The following is an 18,867-nucleotide window of genomic DNA, read 5'->3' as shown; positions in this document are numbered from 1 at the left end:
CGTCATCCCCGAGCCAGAGGTCCAGATGGTGGCGCCCGTCGCCAGGGAGGGTGACAAGCACCGGCCCATTGACGTCGACCTGCTTCCCGATGTTCCTGACATCGTGAAGCAGGAGGTGGAGGTGGTCTTGGCCCTACAAGCATAGGATGGCGCAGAGCAGCCAGAGAGGAAGAAGAAGAGGAAGGTGGTGGCAGCTGACATGGAGGTTCGCCGCTCGGAGCGCCTCCAGAAGTTGAAGAACTGAAGATGAAGATGCAGTAGAAGGCATGAAGAAGATGCAGTAGTTAGGTATGTTAAAATATACATATTTTCAGCATATAAGTTATAAAAAATTAGTTTGTTAGGTGTGCTTGTATATTAAGCACATAAGTTATTTGAAATTTCTGGCTGTTGAACTGGCTGTTATGCTATATATGTGTTGAACTAGCTTGTGCTTGTGCTATATCAGTGTTGATGCTAGATAAGTGGCAGTAATCCAAAAGTGTTTTGTTGGTACATAATGGTGTTGATGCAGTCTTGTTGCTATATAAGGCAACAATCCAAAATTGTCTTGTTGCTATATAAGGTAATAATTCCAAAAGAAGTAGGTGATAAGGTTTTGAATCTTAACTGAATTTTTGTCTGATTCTTTGTCTTAAGTAAAGTCTGTCTTAACTGAATTCTGTCTTAACTAAATTCAGACAACTGTTAAGATTCGGTTAACTGTAAAAAATTAAGTTAGCTTTTCAAACTAAATTCAGACAACTGTTAAACTAAGTGCCAGTTGATGCTGATGATGCTGATTTGTTGATGATGCTGTCTAGTTGATGCTGTTTATGCTGAAGTTCTACAAAGTTATGTAGAGTAGTTTATGTTGTTGATGCTATAAGTTAACTGAATTTTGTCTGAACTTGTTGCTAATATAAGGCTAAAAATTCAGTTATCTTTGTCTTAATTGAAATTTGTCTTAAACTGAACTTTAGATCAGTAATCTTTTCAAAATTACAAATTTTGTCAGCAAATTTAGTTAATTTAAAAATTCAGTTATTACTAATTTTTGTTAGCTTAACTGAACTTTGCCACCTATCTGAAATGGCAACACTACACACCCTACAACTGGTTTGAATTTGTACTTGCACACCCTGTAACTTGCATCATCCATGCACCTTTGGTCCACCAACAGATCCACCCCCATCACCAGGTCCACCACCACCAAATCCACCACCAGGTCCCCTTCTTCTTCCTCCTCTTCGACCAGATCCACCACCAGGTCCCCTTCTTCTTCCTCCACTCCTCCTCTGCTCCTGCTCCCCTGGTCTACAGCAGCAACCATGGTGTCCTGGGATGATCTCCCAACCTCTTCTGAAGATGACTCAGTGACCAGCAAGGTTAGTCATGTCCTCTCCTCCATGCAGCTAGGGTTAAACATCAGCTAGGGTTAAACAGGTTCTAGGGGTTATACTTAACAAATGCAATTTTTTCTTTTTTTAGCCTCCAACAACAATTTTCTGCAAAGAATGGACTAGTCTGGCCACATATCTGCCTAACTTTACATGTGAGCATGGATCTTTGTGTGAGAAGCATGTGGCTTTTCAATCTGTTGACAGTGGCAGAAGTTTCCTGGCTTGTGCACACAAGGTTTGTACAAATCCATATAATGGTGCCATTTTATCATCATTTTACAGTGACAGTGGCTTTTATCTGAAGATTTGCAGATAACTGGATAATGTCACTTAACTGAATGTTTCTTTGGATGATAGGAAGTACCTAAATGTACCTATGTGGAATGGATAGACCCTGAGTGGCCTGAAGCATTGAAGATGATCCTAGCTACCATATGGAACATGTATGAGGAGGAGACAAAACAAAGGCTACAAGAAAATGTGTTGAGTGTTGAACAGAACTTGAAGATCTTGGAACAGAAGACAAAAATGGAGAAAATGGAGAATGAGCTGAGACATTTCAAGCTTGATTTTGCCAAGATAGTGGCTGAAAAGGAGCATGCAATGAGTCAATTAGGCAACACACAAATTGCTATGTCTGATCTGAAGGAAGAGCTTGAGAAGAAGAAGAGCACTGACAAATCTGTAACAAATATTCATCAGGTATTCAAAGCTAAGGCAGAGAAAGAGAGGGACCAAGTCATGCAGGAGAGGGATCAATTGAGGCAAGAGAAGAGAAAGCTTGAGTACATGATAGGTGACTTATTCAAACACAAAGAGGAGACGAAGGAGAAGATAAAGAAACTTAAGGGGATGCTGAATGATTTTGACTGAACTTATCTTGTTCTTGTCCCTGTGTAAACTTAATTTGACCAACTATGTTGTGAAATAGATTTGGTTGTCAACTAATTTTATCTTGCCTGCCAACTGAATTTTAAGTGCAATGGATTTGGTTTTAAACTGTAATATGTTGTCAAATGATTAGAATTCAATTGAGACATGTTGTGTTGCTGTCTAAATGCAGAAGTAACATAACAACATTGGTACATAACTCCAGTATTCATATTATTTGATCAGTTATCCATTATAACCATCACACCATGCAACCATTACAACCATCAAAGCATGCATCCAAACCCAAAACAAGTACTTAATCTACTTAGTGTGCTCTGCTCACTGATTTCAGTACATCTCAGTTCTTCATGACTACTAAGAAACACAACACACAAAGCAACATAGCAGCAACCATCACCAGCTTCAGAAGCAGTAGAATTTCTCTACCTAATCCAAGCAGCATAGCAACTTGCTACTTGGTAGCAAAGTTCTTCTCACTAGGGGTGCCAAATGACCCAAAATCAACTCTGCCAACACCTCTCCCAGCCATGCCTCTTCCAGCTATGCTTCTTGTGTTCATTGCTTCAGTCCTCTTCCTCTCAAGCTCCTCCCTTTTATCCTCAGCTGCTCCTATTGCATCCATAGCAGCATCACCAACAAGAACCCTATGTTCAACAAGATGCTGCACATATTCTAGCTCCCAACGCCAGAAATCACAGGTGACCTAAAAAACAGAGAAACAGAGCATTTTCAGTTATCTAAAAAAGTTCAGTTAACTATAAATTTCAGTTAACTAACACCAACCAATTGCAGTACAAACCTAATGCTAGTTAACTAAGTTCAATCTGACAAAACCCTAATGCAGTCTTACAATTAAATCTGATGCAGAAATAGTGAAGAAAAGATCTACAACACAGGTAGAGGAACTTGACCTGGTGTTTGCTGCACCTGTAGAAGACCCACCCCTCGTGCTCGTCCGTGCCAGAGCGGTAGAACTTCACCTGCTCGCCACAATCCGGGCACGAGATCAAAGGAAGGACAACGGAGCGGCCACGTAGCCCGGATCGAACAGAGCTCGAAGAAGACATGAGGAGAGAGGGCGGCGGCAATGTCTGCGGCGGTGGAGAGGGAGCGGCGGCAATGGCTGCGGCGGCGGCGGCGGAGGGAGGCCGGTGGGCTAGGGTTGGGAGAGGGCAGCGGGTGGGCTCGGTCCGCACGAGTAACTCGATCCGACCAGGTGGGGGGAGGAGATCTTAATAACTGATAGTTTTGCAAAAAAAACCCTAGTTGCCTGCGTATTCTAGCGAGCAAGCGCATGTGGCAGTCAGCGCCCGCGTGGCAGCCGTTGACTGAAGCCAGCTCAGCGCGTACATATAGAAAAACGTATTTTGGACCGTACATGACCCCCTAGAGCAAGTATGGTGACCGTATTACGGGTATTTCTAACCACAGGGACTAAAGCTAAGGCCACTGCAAGTTTGGGGACCTATGATGAATTTTTCTCTTATTTTTGTAGCTCTATTTCGAACCAAATGTATTTTTTTATTGATGGTTGTTCAAGAGTGAGTTTCTCGTGTTTCATTACATTCATCTTGGGATCCACAAGCTCAGATCAATCATATACTCTTACCTCTAAAAAGGAGGTAAGAGTGTCCCATATTAAAATTTGCTCACAAAAAGATACGCAAGACTGATTTGATGTAGCCGTTTTTAAAGTGGACATAAGGTTTGTCTTAAGGCTTCTAAAGTCGACCTTAGCAAGTTTTATACATTGAAAAAAGTGGGTCTTAAGCTAAAACAACGTAAAGACCGAGTCCATAGGACGTAGCAAACAATTGCTTCTCTTCCGCTCTACATGTGAATTGCCTCCCAATACGCAACCCAAACTGCCCCCCGGGTCGCTCGTGGGGGACTCCGGAGGCCGCCGCCACTCCTAGAGGCCTTCACTACAACTTCCCTCCCTCACCATTGTTGAAGGAGCCTGTCGGGCTAAGCCGCACAGCGGAGGGCGACGGTGAGGACGTGCGTTGCCTTGCCTTTGGTGCCTCCAACTCGTCCCTCAGATCCAACGTCCCGCAACCGCCATCTGCTCTCCGGCAAGGGTGTACTGACCCTTCTATGGCTACTCACACTCATCGTTGCCAATGCAGAGGCCAGATGTGTGTTCATTGTTTTTGTATCCCAATAATACTTTTCTTTGAGTCAATAAAGTTCACCATTTGTCAAAAAAGAAGAAGAATACATCTAACAACATGTTTCACCAAAATCTACCTTTCAAAGAAGGAGTTAGAATCATGCTGATCGTGCAAAGAAATGTAAGACTTTTGCGTGTTCTCGAAAAAAGAAATCTTGTCAACCGTGCTACAGAAATAACTACAACAAGACGGATGGATCTCGATTACTATGTTGTGGAGACTATGATAATGATGCATCATTTACATACTCTTCGATCGCTTGATGCATTCTTTAACCCCTAACAAGACATTATGGAGACAATCCACATAAATCTGCCGCGGTTACATTGTTACCCAATATACTTCTGGAGTTGTAGTGCTTCGACCATTCAGCAACATCTTTCATAAGAAGGAAAAGAGAGACCTTTTGTGAGTATTTAATTAAGTAAACAATGGTATATACAGAAATTAACCAGAATATAACGTGTGCTTGCGTACCTTATAAGCTTCACTGATGAAGATAGTAGGCCATCCAGCATATGGCAGGTAGCTGTTAGCATTGGACAAAACACACAAATTAACAATGCAAAGACATTAATCAATTAAAATGGTAGATCGAGGTATATATACATCCATAGTAATACACGTCCAAATTCGATAGTAGACGCATGATAAGAGAACAAGCGACCGTGCAACCCATCCAATAATGTCATGCGGTTGAAGCCAAAGCTGCCCGCTCGCATGGAGAAACCGGTCATCCACTAAATTGTTATCTCCTTTGGTGAGTATTCGGATTTCTCCAATATCTCGATGGTCATGAACCTAGAATAATTTGAGAAGATTATTTTCAATGCAAACAAAATATGACATATAAACTTTTAATGATTTGATTGGTGTGTAGCAAGAGATACTAGAGGGCTTGCTGTTACCTTGATCACGCGATGGACAACTGGATGTTCAAAGCTATCAACCTTGAAAAGAATGATCTCTCCAACGCGGAAAGGTTCATTGCTCATGTTGTGCACAAACACCATATCGCCCTGCAAAATAAGCACATATTCCATGCATGCATTTATTAATATGTCGGCTGAAATCAAAGGGAGCGACAAACTGAAGCCCACATTTAAAAAATAATTGTATCACATACCTTTTTAATTGCAGGCTCCATACTTTCCGACAAAACCGCCATCGCAGGTGTCTTGCCACCCATCACTAGCATTATTCCCTCGGGCACCAACACCAACAATGCAACGACCATAACAGCATTCCAAATTTAATTAAAAATTCTCCAAAAAGAAGGAACAGATAGAAGAAAAATATCAACGCTAAAGAACACTGAAAAAAGAGGCCTATATATGTGTTGAAATGCGAGATGGGCCTAGAGCCCATATAACAATTTCAGATTTGATCTCTAAGGGCCCATGCAGGTGGCATGACAAGGTGGTGGGAAGTTTAGTCCCACCATGCTAGTGGAAGAAAAGTTGGAGTGGTTTATAAGGGTGGCTTTTCTACATTCTATTGGAGCTTGAGAAGAGAAGAGGCCCTCGTGCGCTCCTCCTCCGCCGCCTGCCACGCCACGCCACGCCACGCCACGCCACGTTACGACGCGCCGCGCCGCGCCGCGCCGCGGGTTGCGGGAATGAGCCGAGCCGAGCCTGGATCGTGGGCTGTCACGGACTCGGACGTGGGTCAAGCCCACGTCTCTCCACGTGGCTGCTTCTATATAAGTGTGTTGTGTCCCCTAACCCTAGCCGCCACGAACAGATCACATCTGCTCACGCGCACGCCCACCGTCATTCCTTTGCTGCTGCTACCGCCGGTAACTCCATCCCGTCCGCCGCGTACACGCTCGACGAGAGAGCAGGTCTTCAAAACCACGCCCTTCTGGTTCCTATATGGGGTGAGGGGCGAATAGGTTTTTGGGCAGCGATTACGCGACTGCTCGCTTCCAATCGTCTACTTCCTCTACGTCCGGGTCGCCTTCATCATCACCATGTCCACCGACCCCGACCGTGCCGCCGCCGAGAAAGCTGAAGCCGACAAGAAGGCCGGCATGGCCTACTGGAGGGTATAACCCGTTTATCCCGCTCCTGATTAATTTCATATTAGCAGTACTAGCAGTATGCGTAGATTTGTCTACTGTTTGCTTAGTACGTGCATGTTTAGATCAAAGTCAGTACGTCATCAACTTAGTCAATGCCATGCTAGTGATTTACTCGTGAATTAATTTAATCGAGAAATTGCCTATTTACTCAACAATATGTACCGAGAAAGGTGACGGATTGGGTTAGCACATGCCGGATCTTCATAGCCTCCTCTCGGCTGGACGATGGAGAAAACACAGCTAGTTTTCTGATCGATTCTAGAGTATTTTCCAGCGAACGTGTAGTCTTGCTTTGCAGTGCAGCTAGTACCTTCCCATAGTGCATGTGTATATATAGACGGAGTACAAAAAGGTAGGCAGACGTACGTACTTGATACGAATCGGTGATTGACACCATCGAGATACTGGATAAATCCGAATACTAGCTGGAATTCAATTGCAACATGGAATCTTGCGTACCTGGAATTCAATTGCAACATGGACGTGCTACCGCGTGCTAAGACATGAATCATGGATTGGCAACACAAGCTCCTTGGACAGGTTCAAAGCCATGTCAGATGCATCGCCGCCTGCTCACAGGAAAGCGACCAAGTCTCTTGCAATGCTTGCCCTTTGGCAGATATGGCAGGAGAGGAACCACTGCACATTTAGGGAAAAGGAGGCCAAGGTGGAAGACATTCTCAACGAGATCAGAAGAGGGATAGGCCTCTGGCAACAAGCCGGCATCAAATCAGTGCAGAGCCCCTTCGGGGAGCCGTCGGGAGAGTAGGCTAGCGGCTTGTGCCTGGGGGCACTATGTTCTTTTCTTCTTCTTCTTCTTACTTTCCTTGATCTTCGGATCTCCACCTTTATCACTTTGTCAACTGCTCCCTGCTTATGATCAATGAAACACCAGCCATTGCTGGTCCTTCAAAAAAAGACACCATCGATCACCACACGTACGGGATTCGGTTTCCGTGTCCGACTCCGACCATGCATGCAATGGAATCATATACTGTGTGCCATACATACATGCGGTTTGCAACTGATTTATCTCCTCGGTTTATATCAATTATTAATTAATTACATGCGCGAGGTAATTACACCCAGCTGTGAGGACTCCGGACGGCCAGGTTTCAACGATGAAACAGCCAGGTCGATATACATACACCTCGCGTTTCATGCTTCATGTCAGCTCAAGCACAGTTGAGCCTCAGCATTTGAAGAACAAGTTCTGGATGCAGCCGCAAAGCTCAAAATCATGGAGCTGGAGATCCACCCCACGAAAAAAGGAGGAGCAGAGAAACTTGGTGTCTCTGGCCTATTCCTTCAGCAGGCAATCCTGGAAGCCCGGCTCCTGCTCTTCCCGGTTGAGGTTCGTGCCGATGGGCATGATCTCGTTCATGCGTGGCACATTCAATCTGTTGGGAGATCCATGTAAAGTGTCATCATATACACTCCTTGCAGATGGATAACATGGAAGTGGTCCATAACGAGAGCGCAGCAGAACAAATAGCAATTTGTTCTCCCATCTGTGCAAATCTGAAAGAAAAACTTGTGTAAGCTTATACATAGGAGGAATCTTCGAATAGGCCAAGCAATTGTCCAGTGGCACTCTAGCATCAAGAACATAATCCTTGATCTAGATTAGGAGTAAAAATAAATTGATTATTAAGGTAACAGCTTGTGCTTGGGCATGGAGACCCAAGATTGAAATGGCAAATAAGAACATGAAAGGAAAGATATGCCTTTCCGAACAACAAATAAATTTATGTATATGACTGTTTGGACCCAGTGTATCCCTTTTAACATGGCACTAAAAGAAATTACGACATTGTTTTCACCAGTATAAATTATGGTTAGAAACCTGAAAGGCAAAGCATTGAGACATTCCACTGATAGAGTAGTCCCTTCATCCGGCATATGTCAGCACTGCGTTCATCAGGAGAATCAATTGTGAGATGTTTGTTTCGATATATACAACCCCATCATGTGCAGGGCCATAAATAAATACCTAGAGATTCATCTTAGCTATCTTGAGAAAATATATAAATGCTTGCCAAAAAATTTGAAGTCTGACCTTCTCAAACAATGCTTACAGAGGAAACACCAGGGTCATGGGTGTGATCATGCTCATGATGTTCTGCAAGAAGCAAAGTTCACTTCTTATTATGACAACATTACCACAACTTACGTGAAACATCAAAACTGTCCCATCTCTCCTTTCTGAACAGCATCCAAGGCTCCAAGCAGATTGGGAAAGTACATTTCTTAATTTAGGATTTTGATTCCAAGTAACAATGAAGTTTAAGATTTAGTCATGTGTTTGGCAAAATCATGCCATGTGCGTCCTTTGTACAAGGTTATTATTGTAACACAGAATCTACATGACTACACGAGCATCAGTTTTCACAAACGGTAGGTTGCCATTAAGTTGTATACTATACTCTCCATGACACGAAACTTTTTTACACAAAAAATGGGCCTCCGGGACTCCGCCTCCTCCTCCCTCTCCGCCCGGACGAGACTTGCCTGCTCCCCCAGCGTGTGCCCATCCGTGCTCCCGCGTACGTGGCTTGTTTTGATTGGAACAAAATAAGGTCCGGCCCCACCCCCTTAAAATCAGGGGGGAGATGATTAGATAGAAAAAGAAAAGGAAAAAAAGATAGTCGTAGGATGAAGTGGGAGCACGGATGGGAGCATGGGAAGGGAGCAGGCAAGCCGGATCCTCTCCGCCGGGCCTCCTGTAACACCCCGGATGTAACTTTCCATAATTGTAACTCTAACTCTTGTGATTTCCGGCTATGTGTTATGTTATTTCCTTCGTGGTTGGGTTTTTGTCTTTTGTTTTGCATTTTCTTCATGTCATGCATCTCATCTCATAGCATCATGTGCATTGCATCTGCATGTTTTCATAAAGCTTGCATCCATTCGTAGTTGATGTGTTCCTCCTTGCCTTCGTTGACCGATCCGAGTCCAACCGGGTTTTCGTTTCCCTCTTGTCTGACCGTTTGACCCTCTCTACACTTTACTCAGACTCCACGCGCGCTTCGCCATCGACCTGCCCGCCATGAACCGACCGAGCTTCAGCTCGAGCTCAGGATAGCCGTCGCCGTTGCTCCCACGGTCACCTCCAGCCGCCTCCTTCAAGTCGATCTGCCTCCCCGTCGTCCGCTGCTTCCACTACATCACCGAGGGAGACGCCAAGTTCCGCGCCTGGCTCTTCCGCTGCTTCCGTTCTCTTCTTGGCCAGGGCCTCGTCGAAGTTCAGAGCTCCCTCACTTTGTCTTCGGCTCGTCTCCGTCGACCCCATCGTGTCCTATGGTGAGCTGGGTAACGCTCCTCCCTCTCCCATCCATCCCATGGTATGTAGGCACCTGTAGGACTTGCCCGATCCATGTCCTTGCCGTGCCCATAGTGCTCCAGAGAAGTCTGAAGACTTCTGATGCACAGCGTCCCGAATGCTCAGAAGATGGCCCCGACAGCCCAGACATCCGGCCTACGCACCGGACATCCGACACCTCCAGCCCGGACATCTGGCACCTCACGAGCCACCGGACATCCGGCCCGATGCCCGGACATCCGGCGCCCCCTGCCTGCGCGCAGCTCCTTTGGGTCGTGACCCATGTATCCCTTCGCCCCTTTGACTATATATACTCCCTCCTCCCGTACGTTTTAGGGTTAGCGTTGATTTAGCTCATTTGTGAGATAGAGCCTCGCTCATCCATCGGATCTCCTCTTCGTGAGAGACCGCGGCCTCCTCGGAGAAGATCCACTTGGATTCAAGACCCCTTTACGGGAAGATCCCCTCGCGGATTCAAGACCTCCTCTCGGAGAAGAACGGTTCCGTTTGTATCCTTACCTTTGTTGATTGTGGATCATATGTTACTCTTTGTTGTCGGTGATCTAGCACTCGTGTGATTGATTCCTTGTCGGTTTAGTGATTCTCTCTCGTTCTCCCCGTGTTTCCCCTTTGTGCTTCCGCGTGTTCTTCGTGATTCCCCGTAAGATCCACTCCAAACATGAAAGATCGTCCACATAGGGTTCCGCCCTACATCATCTTGGTATCATGAGCCACGTTGATCATGTTTTTGGAGCCTCTACCCCGTGTTTTCTAGCTTGATTTTGTTGATTTCGTCCTAAATCCGAAAATCCCCACCAAAAATAGCCCCAAATTTTTTTTTGTGATTTGTTGGTGAGTTGAGATTTTGTTGGCTTTGGTCCACGGATTTGTGTTGCTGCGTGTGGATCTAGCTTTCCCCACCCTTTTCCATCCACCAATTCGTCCGAATTTTGCCCCGGAGTTGCGATTTTACCGTGGAGTTCATTGTGTTCGTCCACGATCCAGGAGCCCGGACATCCGCCGAGTCCACCGGACATCCGGCGTACCGGACATCTGGCGTCTGGCCCGGACATCCGGCCCCTCGCAGCAGCAGCTCCACACCCGCGCCACCATCCACCATATCTTCACCCAATTTTGCCCGGAGCCCACGTCTACTTCCGCATACCCATACCATTTTCCACAAACACCACCACCGATCACCGCTACTTCCTACGTCGATTTTGAAACGTTTTGGTCTTTGAGAGTTTGGGTTGTGGTTCCCGTGTCCTATTGTGTTTCGTATATCTAGGTACGGTTCGACGTCAACATCACCACCGCTCATCTCCATCGACTATTCATCATCACCAAGGACGGTAACTCTGACGACACCTTTGTCATAACTTGCAATTGCATTGATACCCCACATGTCCCTACTTTTGCGTTGCTTACCCATTGAGACTAGCCATTGAGTATTGCTGGCAACGTGACTTGTGCACATTAGTGATCATACTCCATAGCATACATACCATACAATAGTGGTGCATATCTTGAGATCAACTTGTGTGTCACAAAGTTGTCATCGCATACACAATTACTATCTTGGTTTGTGAAGTTTTGCATGAGAAAAGAGCTCAAAAGTGAAAGAGCCACCCAAGCTTTTAAGCAAAGAGGAAAGATAAGCAAAGATCTTATAAGCAAGAACCATAGCATCATAATACATTAAGATTGTCATATCCTATCATCTTGGATCATAGCACCGAGACACCAAACATATAGCATACTTGGGATAGAGATCGTTGCATTTTTGGCTAGTAGGTTGTGCACAAGTTTACATATCCGTCTATTGTGCAATCGTTCTAGCGTCTCTCTAGTATTGTGCAACAAGAGCATTTTCGTGGTTTCCACATTTTGGCTCACTTTTGGTTTGCACAATCCCATCTATCTATTTGCGTGTGTGTTTCCATGTACAACTTGCTTGGTCTACTTGTTGCATTTGCAAATTTGTGAATCTTTTCCAACATTATTGAAGCTCACTTACTATTGCATCAAATTTTGTGCCACCATCCTAACCAAGCTCCACCATAAGCTTTTACGTGTGTAGGTGTGAGAACCGTCAAGAATTGGTACCAACAGTGCTATTTCATTGTCCGCATTTGAGTGAACTTGATTCATCTTCAACTTCGGTCAAGGTACATTTGGTACACGTTCTTTTCCTTCTACCACTCACATTTTGTTTGGAATGATGAATAGGCCAAGTTCTTCTACCAATCCACCACTCATCGAGAACGACGACGACATGTCATCATTCGTCACCAAGAACCACCTATTTGGAGCTCAAAATGCATTGCACCAAGAGCAACAAGCAATGAGGGACTACTTCGACAACAAATTCGACGCTCACAAGCAAGAGAATGATGCAAGAATGGACGAGATCCGCGCCTTCATGAGGAACCGACGTCCTTCCACTTCTTCATCCTCAAGACGGAGCTGCTCGAGTCAACACTCCGACGACAACTTCTCCGACTCAAGTACACCGTCATCGAACACTCTTCGACGAGCCGCGCGTCAAGACCGTCATGCGTCTCGCAATCCACTACATGACAAGCATTCACAAGAGCAAGTCGATGAGAAAGACCCTCGACTTCATTCCAACCAAGTAGCTTTTGCACAAGCTCAAGAACGACAACGTCTACGTTGCCAAGAGGAAGAACGAGTGTGCCTACACCAAGAGGAACAAGACGCCGAGGCTCAACGTCTTCAACAACAACAACGTGAAGCGCAAGCTCTTGAGGCGCAATGTGCCCTTCAAGAATCAAGTCGAGCCATCGCCAACCGCAATCGCGAATGGAGCAATCAAGAGGAAGCCCTTCGAGAAGAAATCCAAGAGAGGAACTACCGACCGCGAGTACAACGTCAAGTTCCTCAATATCCTCCACAAGCTCGTCAAGCCCCACTTCAACCTCAAGTTCAACAAGAGCAAGTGGATCATGGACTTCCTCCGCACCAAGAGCAACATGAGGATGATTACCCTCCACGTCAAGGGCGTCATCATCACCATCGCCAACAACACAATGAAGAGCAACGCTATGGCAAGCTCAAGTTCACAATACCCAAGTTCAATGGAAGCAATGATCCCGAATAGTACCTCTCATGGGCATTGAAGGTCGACAAAATCTTTCGTTTGCACAACTATGAGGAAGAGAAGAAGATTGCTATGGCATCACTTGAGTTCTAAGACTATGTGCTCATATGGTGGGAACAAGTCCTTGAATGCCGTCAAGCAAGAGGTGAACCACCAATCACCACTTGGGCTCAAATGAAGGATGCTATGCGAGCACATTTTGTACCAACCTACTACAACCGCAATCTTTTCAAGAAGCTACAACTCCTCAAGCAAGGAACAAAGAGTGTTGAAGAATACTACAAGGAAACGTAGATAGCCATGATTCGAGCCAATGTCACGGAATATGATGAGCAAACTATGGCACATTTCTTGAATGGACTCAATCATCCCATAAAGAAGATTGCCAACTTCCAACCATACTCCAACCTCATTGAGCTCGTACATCAAGCTACCAAGGACGAACGTCAAGTGCAAGATGACTTCAAGTACGCCAAGTACTCATCCAAGGCCTATGGTTTCTCGAACCACCAAGCTTCAACGACTCCTCCAACATCTACATCAACCAAGCCTTCTCCAAGCAATGACGACAAGTCAAGTTACAAGAAAACTTCGGCAAGTTCAAGTCGTCTTCCTCCTACCACAAGAAACTTCAAGCCGTGTGCTTCATCATCTACTCCGACCGATGAGACCGTCAAAACAAGCTCCTTCAAGTGTTTGACTTGCGGCGGCCGAGGCCACAAGTCCTACCAATGCATGAACAAGCGCACAATGATCCTCAACGATGATGGTACATATGACTCTATGAGTGAAGAGGAGATGGAAGCTATTGAGCAAGTGGCCATGCACCGGCGCATGAATGAGGATGAAGATGATCAAGTCTTTTGTGATGAGGATTCGAGCCCCGCTCTTGTTGTCTCCAAAGTCTTGACTCTTCAACATCAACAAGAAGAAGACCAATGATGCCACATCTTCCACACAAAGGCCAACATCAATGGAAGGTCTGTCAAGGTCATCATCGATGGAGGTAGTTGCCACAACTTGGCAAGTGAAGAACTATGCTCCAAGCTTCAATTGGTCAAGAGGAAGCAGCCGCACCCCTACAAGGTTCAATGGCTAAGTGACTCCGGCACTATACGAGTTGAGCATACGATCCAAGTCTCCTTCAAAATTGGTGCATATGAGGACACTTTGGAGTGTGATGTGGTCCCAATGACCATTTTCCACCTCCTTCTTGGTCGACCATGGCAATTCGACCGTGGTGTCATCCACAATGGGCCGCACCAATCACTATAGCTTCAAAATGAAAGGGAAGGAATATGTGCTATGACCTATGTCTCCCAGTCAAGTGATAGCCGACAAGCAAGCCACCCATCATGGAGAGAAGAGTGAGAAAGTGATCCACCCAAAAGTGAGTGAGAGCCACAAGCCAAACTTGAGCGCCTCTTCGCGTAGAGAAAAAAACCTAGTCCTATTTGCCACAAAAAGTGAGATGAGAGAAGTGTGTGAGAACCCATCGAGTGTGATGCACTTTGTCCTTGTGTGCAAGGATGGAGAACCAAAAACTAACACCTCTCATGAGCTACCTTTAGTGTTTCAATCTCTTATGCAGGAATTCCAAGATGTTTTCACCGATGAGCTACCTCTGACTCTACCTCCTCTACGAGGCATTGAGCATCGAATCGACCTCATCCCCGGAGCGCCACTTCCAAACAAAGCTCCATACTGTGTCAACCCCGAAGAAACTGAGGAGATTCAACGGCAAGTACAATAACTCGTTGACAACGGTCATGTACGTGAATGCTGAAGCCCTTGTGCCGTTCCCGTTATCCTCGTACCTAAACCAGATGGAAGTTTCTGCTTGTGTTCCGATTGTAGACCTATAAATGCTATTACCGTTTGCTATAGGCATCCCATTCCTCACTTAGATGACATGCTTGATGAGCTTAGCAGAGCGAACTTTTTCTCAAAAATTGATCTTAAAAGTGGCTATTATCAAATCCGCATACAAGAGGGTGATGAATGGAAAACCGCTTTCAAAACAAAATTTGGCTTGTATGAATGGTTAGTTATGCCTATGGATTTATCGGAAGCTCCCGGTACTTTCGTGCGTCTTATGCATCATGTGCTTCGTCCTTATATTGGAGTCTTTGTTGTGGTTTACTTTGATGATATTCTTGTGTTTAGCAAAACCATGAAAGAGCATATTAATCATGTTAAATCTGTGTTGCAAACCCTTCGCAAGGAAAGCCTTTATGCAAACTTGAAAAAAATGCACGTTTGGTGTTGACAAAGTGGTTTTCTTGGGTTTTGTTGTCTCTTCCAAGGGTGTCCATGTTGATGGAACTAAGATTGAGGCAATTAAAACTTGGCCCCGACCCACCAATTTGCAACAAGTGCGTAGTTTTCTTGGTCTTACAGGATTTTATCGCCGCTTTGTGAAAAACTTTAGCACAATTGCCTCTTCTTTGCATGCCTTGAGTAAGAAGAATGCTCCTTTTGTTTGGGGGTCTTTGCAATCCACCGCTTTTGATGAGCTCAAGTCTTTGCTTACTCATGCTCTGATTCTTGCTTTGCCCAATTTTGAGAAAACTTTTGAGGTTCATTGTGATGTAAGTGGTACCGGAATTGGTGGAGTTTTGATGCAAGAAAAACGAGCAATTGCATATTTTAGTGAAAAACTCTTCGGTGCTCAACTTAACTATCCCATCTATGACAAAGAATTATATGCTTTAGTGCGTGTGCTACATGTTTGGGAACATTATCTTAGACCTCATGAGTTTGTCATACACACCGATCATGAAATGCTTAAGTATTTAAAAGGTCAAACTAAATTGAACAAGCGTCATGCCAAATGGAGTGAATTCATTGAATCTTTCCCATATGTGATCAAGTACATTAAGGGTAAAGAAAATGTTGTTGCGGATGAACTTTCACGCATATGCACGCTTGTCACTCAACTTGAGTTGAATGTTATTGGTTTTGAGCATATAAAAGACTTGTATGAGCATGATCCTTCTTTTTCTACTCCTTATGCTAAGTGTTTGACACAAACTTCTTGGGAACGATACTACATAAAGAATGATTATCTTATGAGAGCTAACAAACTTTGCATTCCCGAGTCTTCTCTTCGTTTACTATTTTTGCAAGAGGCTCATGGAGGCGGACTCATGGGACACTTTGGACGCGACAAGACATTCGCCACGCTCTCTAAGAACTATTTTTGGCCCAAGATGTTCCGTGACGTCTCATGCTTCACCAACCGTTGCTCTACATGTCGCAAAGCTAAGTCTAAAGCTCAATCCCATGGTCTTTACATGCCCCTTCCTATTCCTTATCAACCTTGGAAAGACATTAGCATGGATTTTGTACTTGGTTTGCCTAGAACTCAAAATGGCAAGGATTCCGTCTTTGTTGTTGTGGACCGATTTTCTAAGATGGCACATTTCATTCCTTGCAACAAGATAGACGATGCTTCACATATTGCCAATCTCTTTTGTAGGGAAATCTTGCGACTTCATGGAGTGCCAAAGACGATTGTCTCGGACCGCGATGTCAAGTTCTTGAGTTACTTTTGGAAGACCCTATGCACCAAGATAGGAATCAAGCTATTGTTCTCTTCGTCATACCATCCTCAAACCGACGGCCAAATGGAGGTGACGAACCATACACTCTCCACTCTACTTAGCGTGTTGATCAAGAAGAACATCAAGGAGTGGGAGGCATGTCTACCCATCACCGAGTACGCCTACAACCGTGCAAGATATTCGACGACCGGCAAGTCCCCTTTCGAGGTCGTCTACGGCTTCAACCCATTGTCCCCAATTGACATTCTACCTCTTCCTCTACAAGAGCGCACCAACCTCGACGCAAGTGCCCGTGCAAGCTACATCAAGAAGATGCATGAAGATACAAGGCACACCATCGAGCGCCAAGTACAACGACTCGCGACCAAGCTCAACGTCAACAAGCATCCCATGATATTCAACATTGGAGACCTCGTGTGGCTACACCTTCGCAAGGACTGCTTCCCCAACGAACGCAAGTCCAAGCTTCTCCCTCGAGCCGACGGACCCTTCAAGGTGCTAGCACACTACAACAACAATGCTTACAAGATCGATCTCCCACACGACAAGTACAACATGAGCGACATCTCCAACGTCTCCGATCTCTCCCCATACCATGGTGTCATGACCGGTTTTTCAATAAAATTCTTATTGAGAAATCGATTTCTTGATTCCAGTATAGGAAGAGTTATCCTCACTAGGTAGACAAATACTTGAATACAGAAGACCAGTAGCATCAAATATATTATAGGGTTGAGCTGAGGATGCTCAACAATTTATTACAAACACGCCAATATTATACATAAGGGCGGTTATGACACAGTGGGTGGTGACATGCTACTAGCTCGAGAAAAAATTGGTGGTGGATAACTTGACTCCTAAACTGGCAGCTCATCGAGAGTCAAGGTGAGGCTCGATGAATTTATTTCTGGGGTAGCGGAAGCGTATATAACACAGTGACCAAATACAGGATCACACGAGACTGACTGGGACTCCTCTAGGCGTCGGACTCGCTATCAAACTCTTCATCCATGAGATCGCCTTCATCAACATCTGGCCAAATCAACAAGCCAGGTGAGTACTTTGAAAGTACTCGCAAGACAGTTCGGACAAAAGATATAACAAATGCATGCATGAATGCGTCGTGAACAAATTAATAATGTTCATTCCAATAATAAAAATTTGCACGACATGATAAGTAAACCAAATAACTGAAAACCGATCGGGTGTCTGGAGCGACGCCTCGAAAGGTAAACAAATGAAAATCATGCCGCAGTCGGGCGTCTAAGCGACACCACATAAAGGGCTTATATTGAAAATTAAAAGACAAGCGTGCCACAGTCGGACGTCTGGGCGACATCGCAGAAAGGGCTTTTATTGAAAATAAATAACAAGCGTGCCACAGTCGGACGTCTAAGCGACATCACAGAAAGGGCTTTTATTGAAAAATAAATAACAAGTGTGCCACAGTCGAACGTCTAAGCGACATCACAGAAAGGGCTTTTATTGAAAATAAATAACAAGCGTGCCATAGTCGGACGTCTAAGCGACATCACAGAAAGGGCTTTTATTGAAAATAAATAGCAAGTGTGCCACAGTCAGACGTCTGAGCGACATCACAGAAAGGGCTTTTATTGAAAATAAATAGCAAGCATGCCATGGTCGGACGTCTGAGCGACATCACAGAAAGGGCTTATATCAATAGTAAATAACAAGTGTGCCACAGTCGGACGTCTGAGCGACATCACAGAAAGGGCTTATATCAAAAGTGAATAACATGTTAGTCCATCCATAAGAATAAACTTTTAACCGGACTTAACACTCATGTGGTTCACCGGAGTTTTGTCACTGAGACTGACATTTGATGAGGTAAGATGAACACAGTACTTGGACATGTACAAGATGATTCAAAGGATTTTTGACTCTGCAGAGTTTGTACTAATTGCCCACAGCCAACGGATTTCCGTAGTCACGAATGACTAGTTACGTTTACGGTATTTCGGTAGAAACACATTTAACAAGTACACACCCATTCCACCTCACGATACCAGGAATCACCGTAGACAACATCCAAGAAAAACTTTGAGACGGGGAGGTCACAACCTCGAATAGCATGGGATCAAATTTCTATACGCGCGCTCTAAGGGGTGCCCCCTCTCGGTCCCAACCGGAAACACCCATGCCCCCTGACCGGATGACGGGCTTTAATCCAGGGCCATGGAACCCTCATCCCGGCCTCTCTATTTGGTGTGTACCAGGAAAACGGTTTGCAGCTTACTAAGCCATATTCCTTGCGGAAAACATGTGGTAGTACGGGAAGAGAAATGAATGGGGATGTGACTTGAT

General features: G+C 45.0%; 1 protein-coding gene across 1 annotated transcript; it reads right to left on the bottom strand.

Annotated features, from left to right (window-relative positions):
* Positions 1-4,739: 4,739 nt before the first annotated feature.
* On the bottom strand, positions 4,740-6,738 carry LOC123134676 (signal peptidase complex catalytic subunit SEC11A-like). The gene is made up of 6 exons (XM_044553880.1): positions 6,698-6,738; positions 5,577-5,691; positions 5,359-5,469; positions 5,118-5,251; positions 4,928-4,979; positions 4,740-4,853 (listed from the first exon to the last, which is right to left on the bottom strand). The coding sequence occupies exons 1-6, from the start codon at positions 6,736-6,738 to the stop codon at positions 4,740-4,742; spliced, it is 567 nt and encodes a 188-aa protein (XP_044409815.1).
* Between the last annotated feature and the right edge of the window lie 12,129 nt (positions 6,739-18,867).

Source organism: Triticum aestivum, chromosome 6B (assembly GCF_018294505.1).
Source record: "Triticum aestivum cultivar Chinese Spring chromosome 6B, IWGSC CS RefSeq v2.1, whole genome shotgun sequence".
Lineage (NCBI taxonomy): Eukaryota > Viridiplantae > Streptophyta > Magnoliopsida > Poales > Poaceae > Triticum > Triticum aestivum.
The sequence above is the reverse complement of the archived record's forward strand: the minus strand, read 5'-3'. Positions and strand labels throughout refer to the sequence as shown.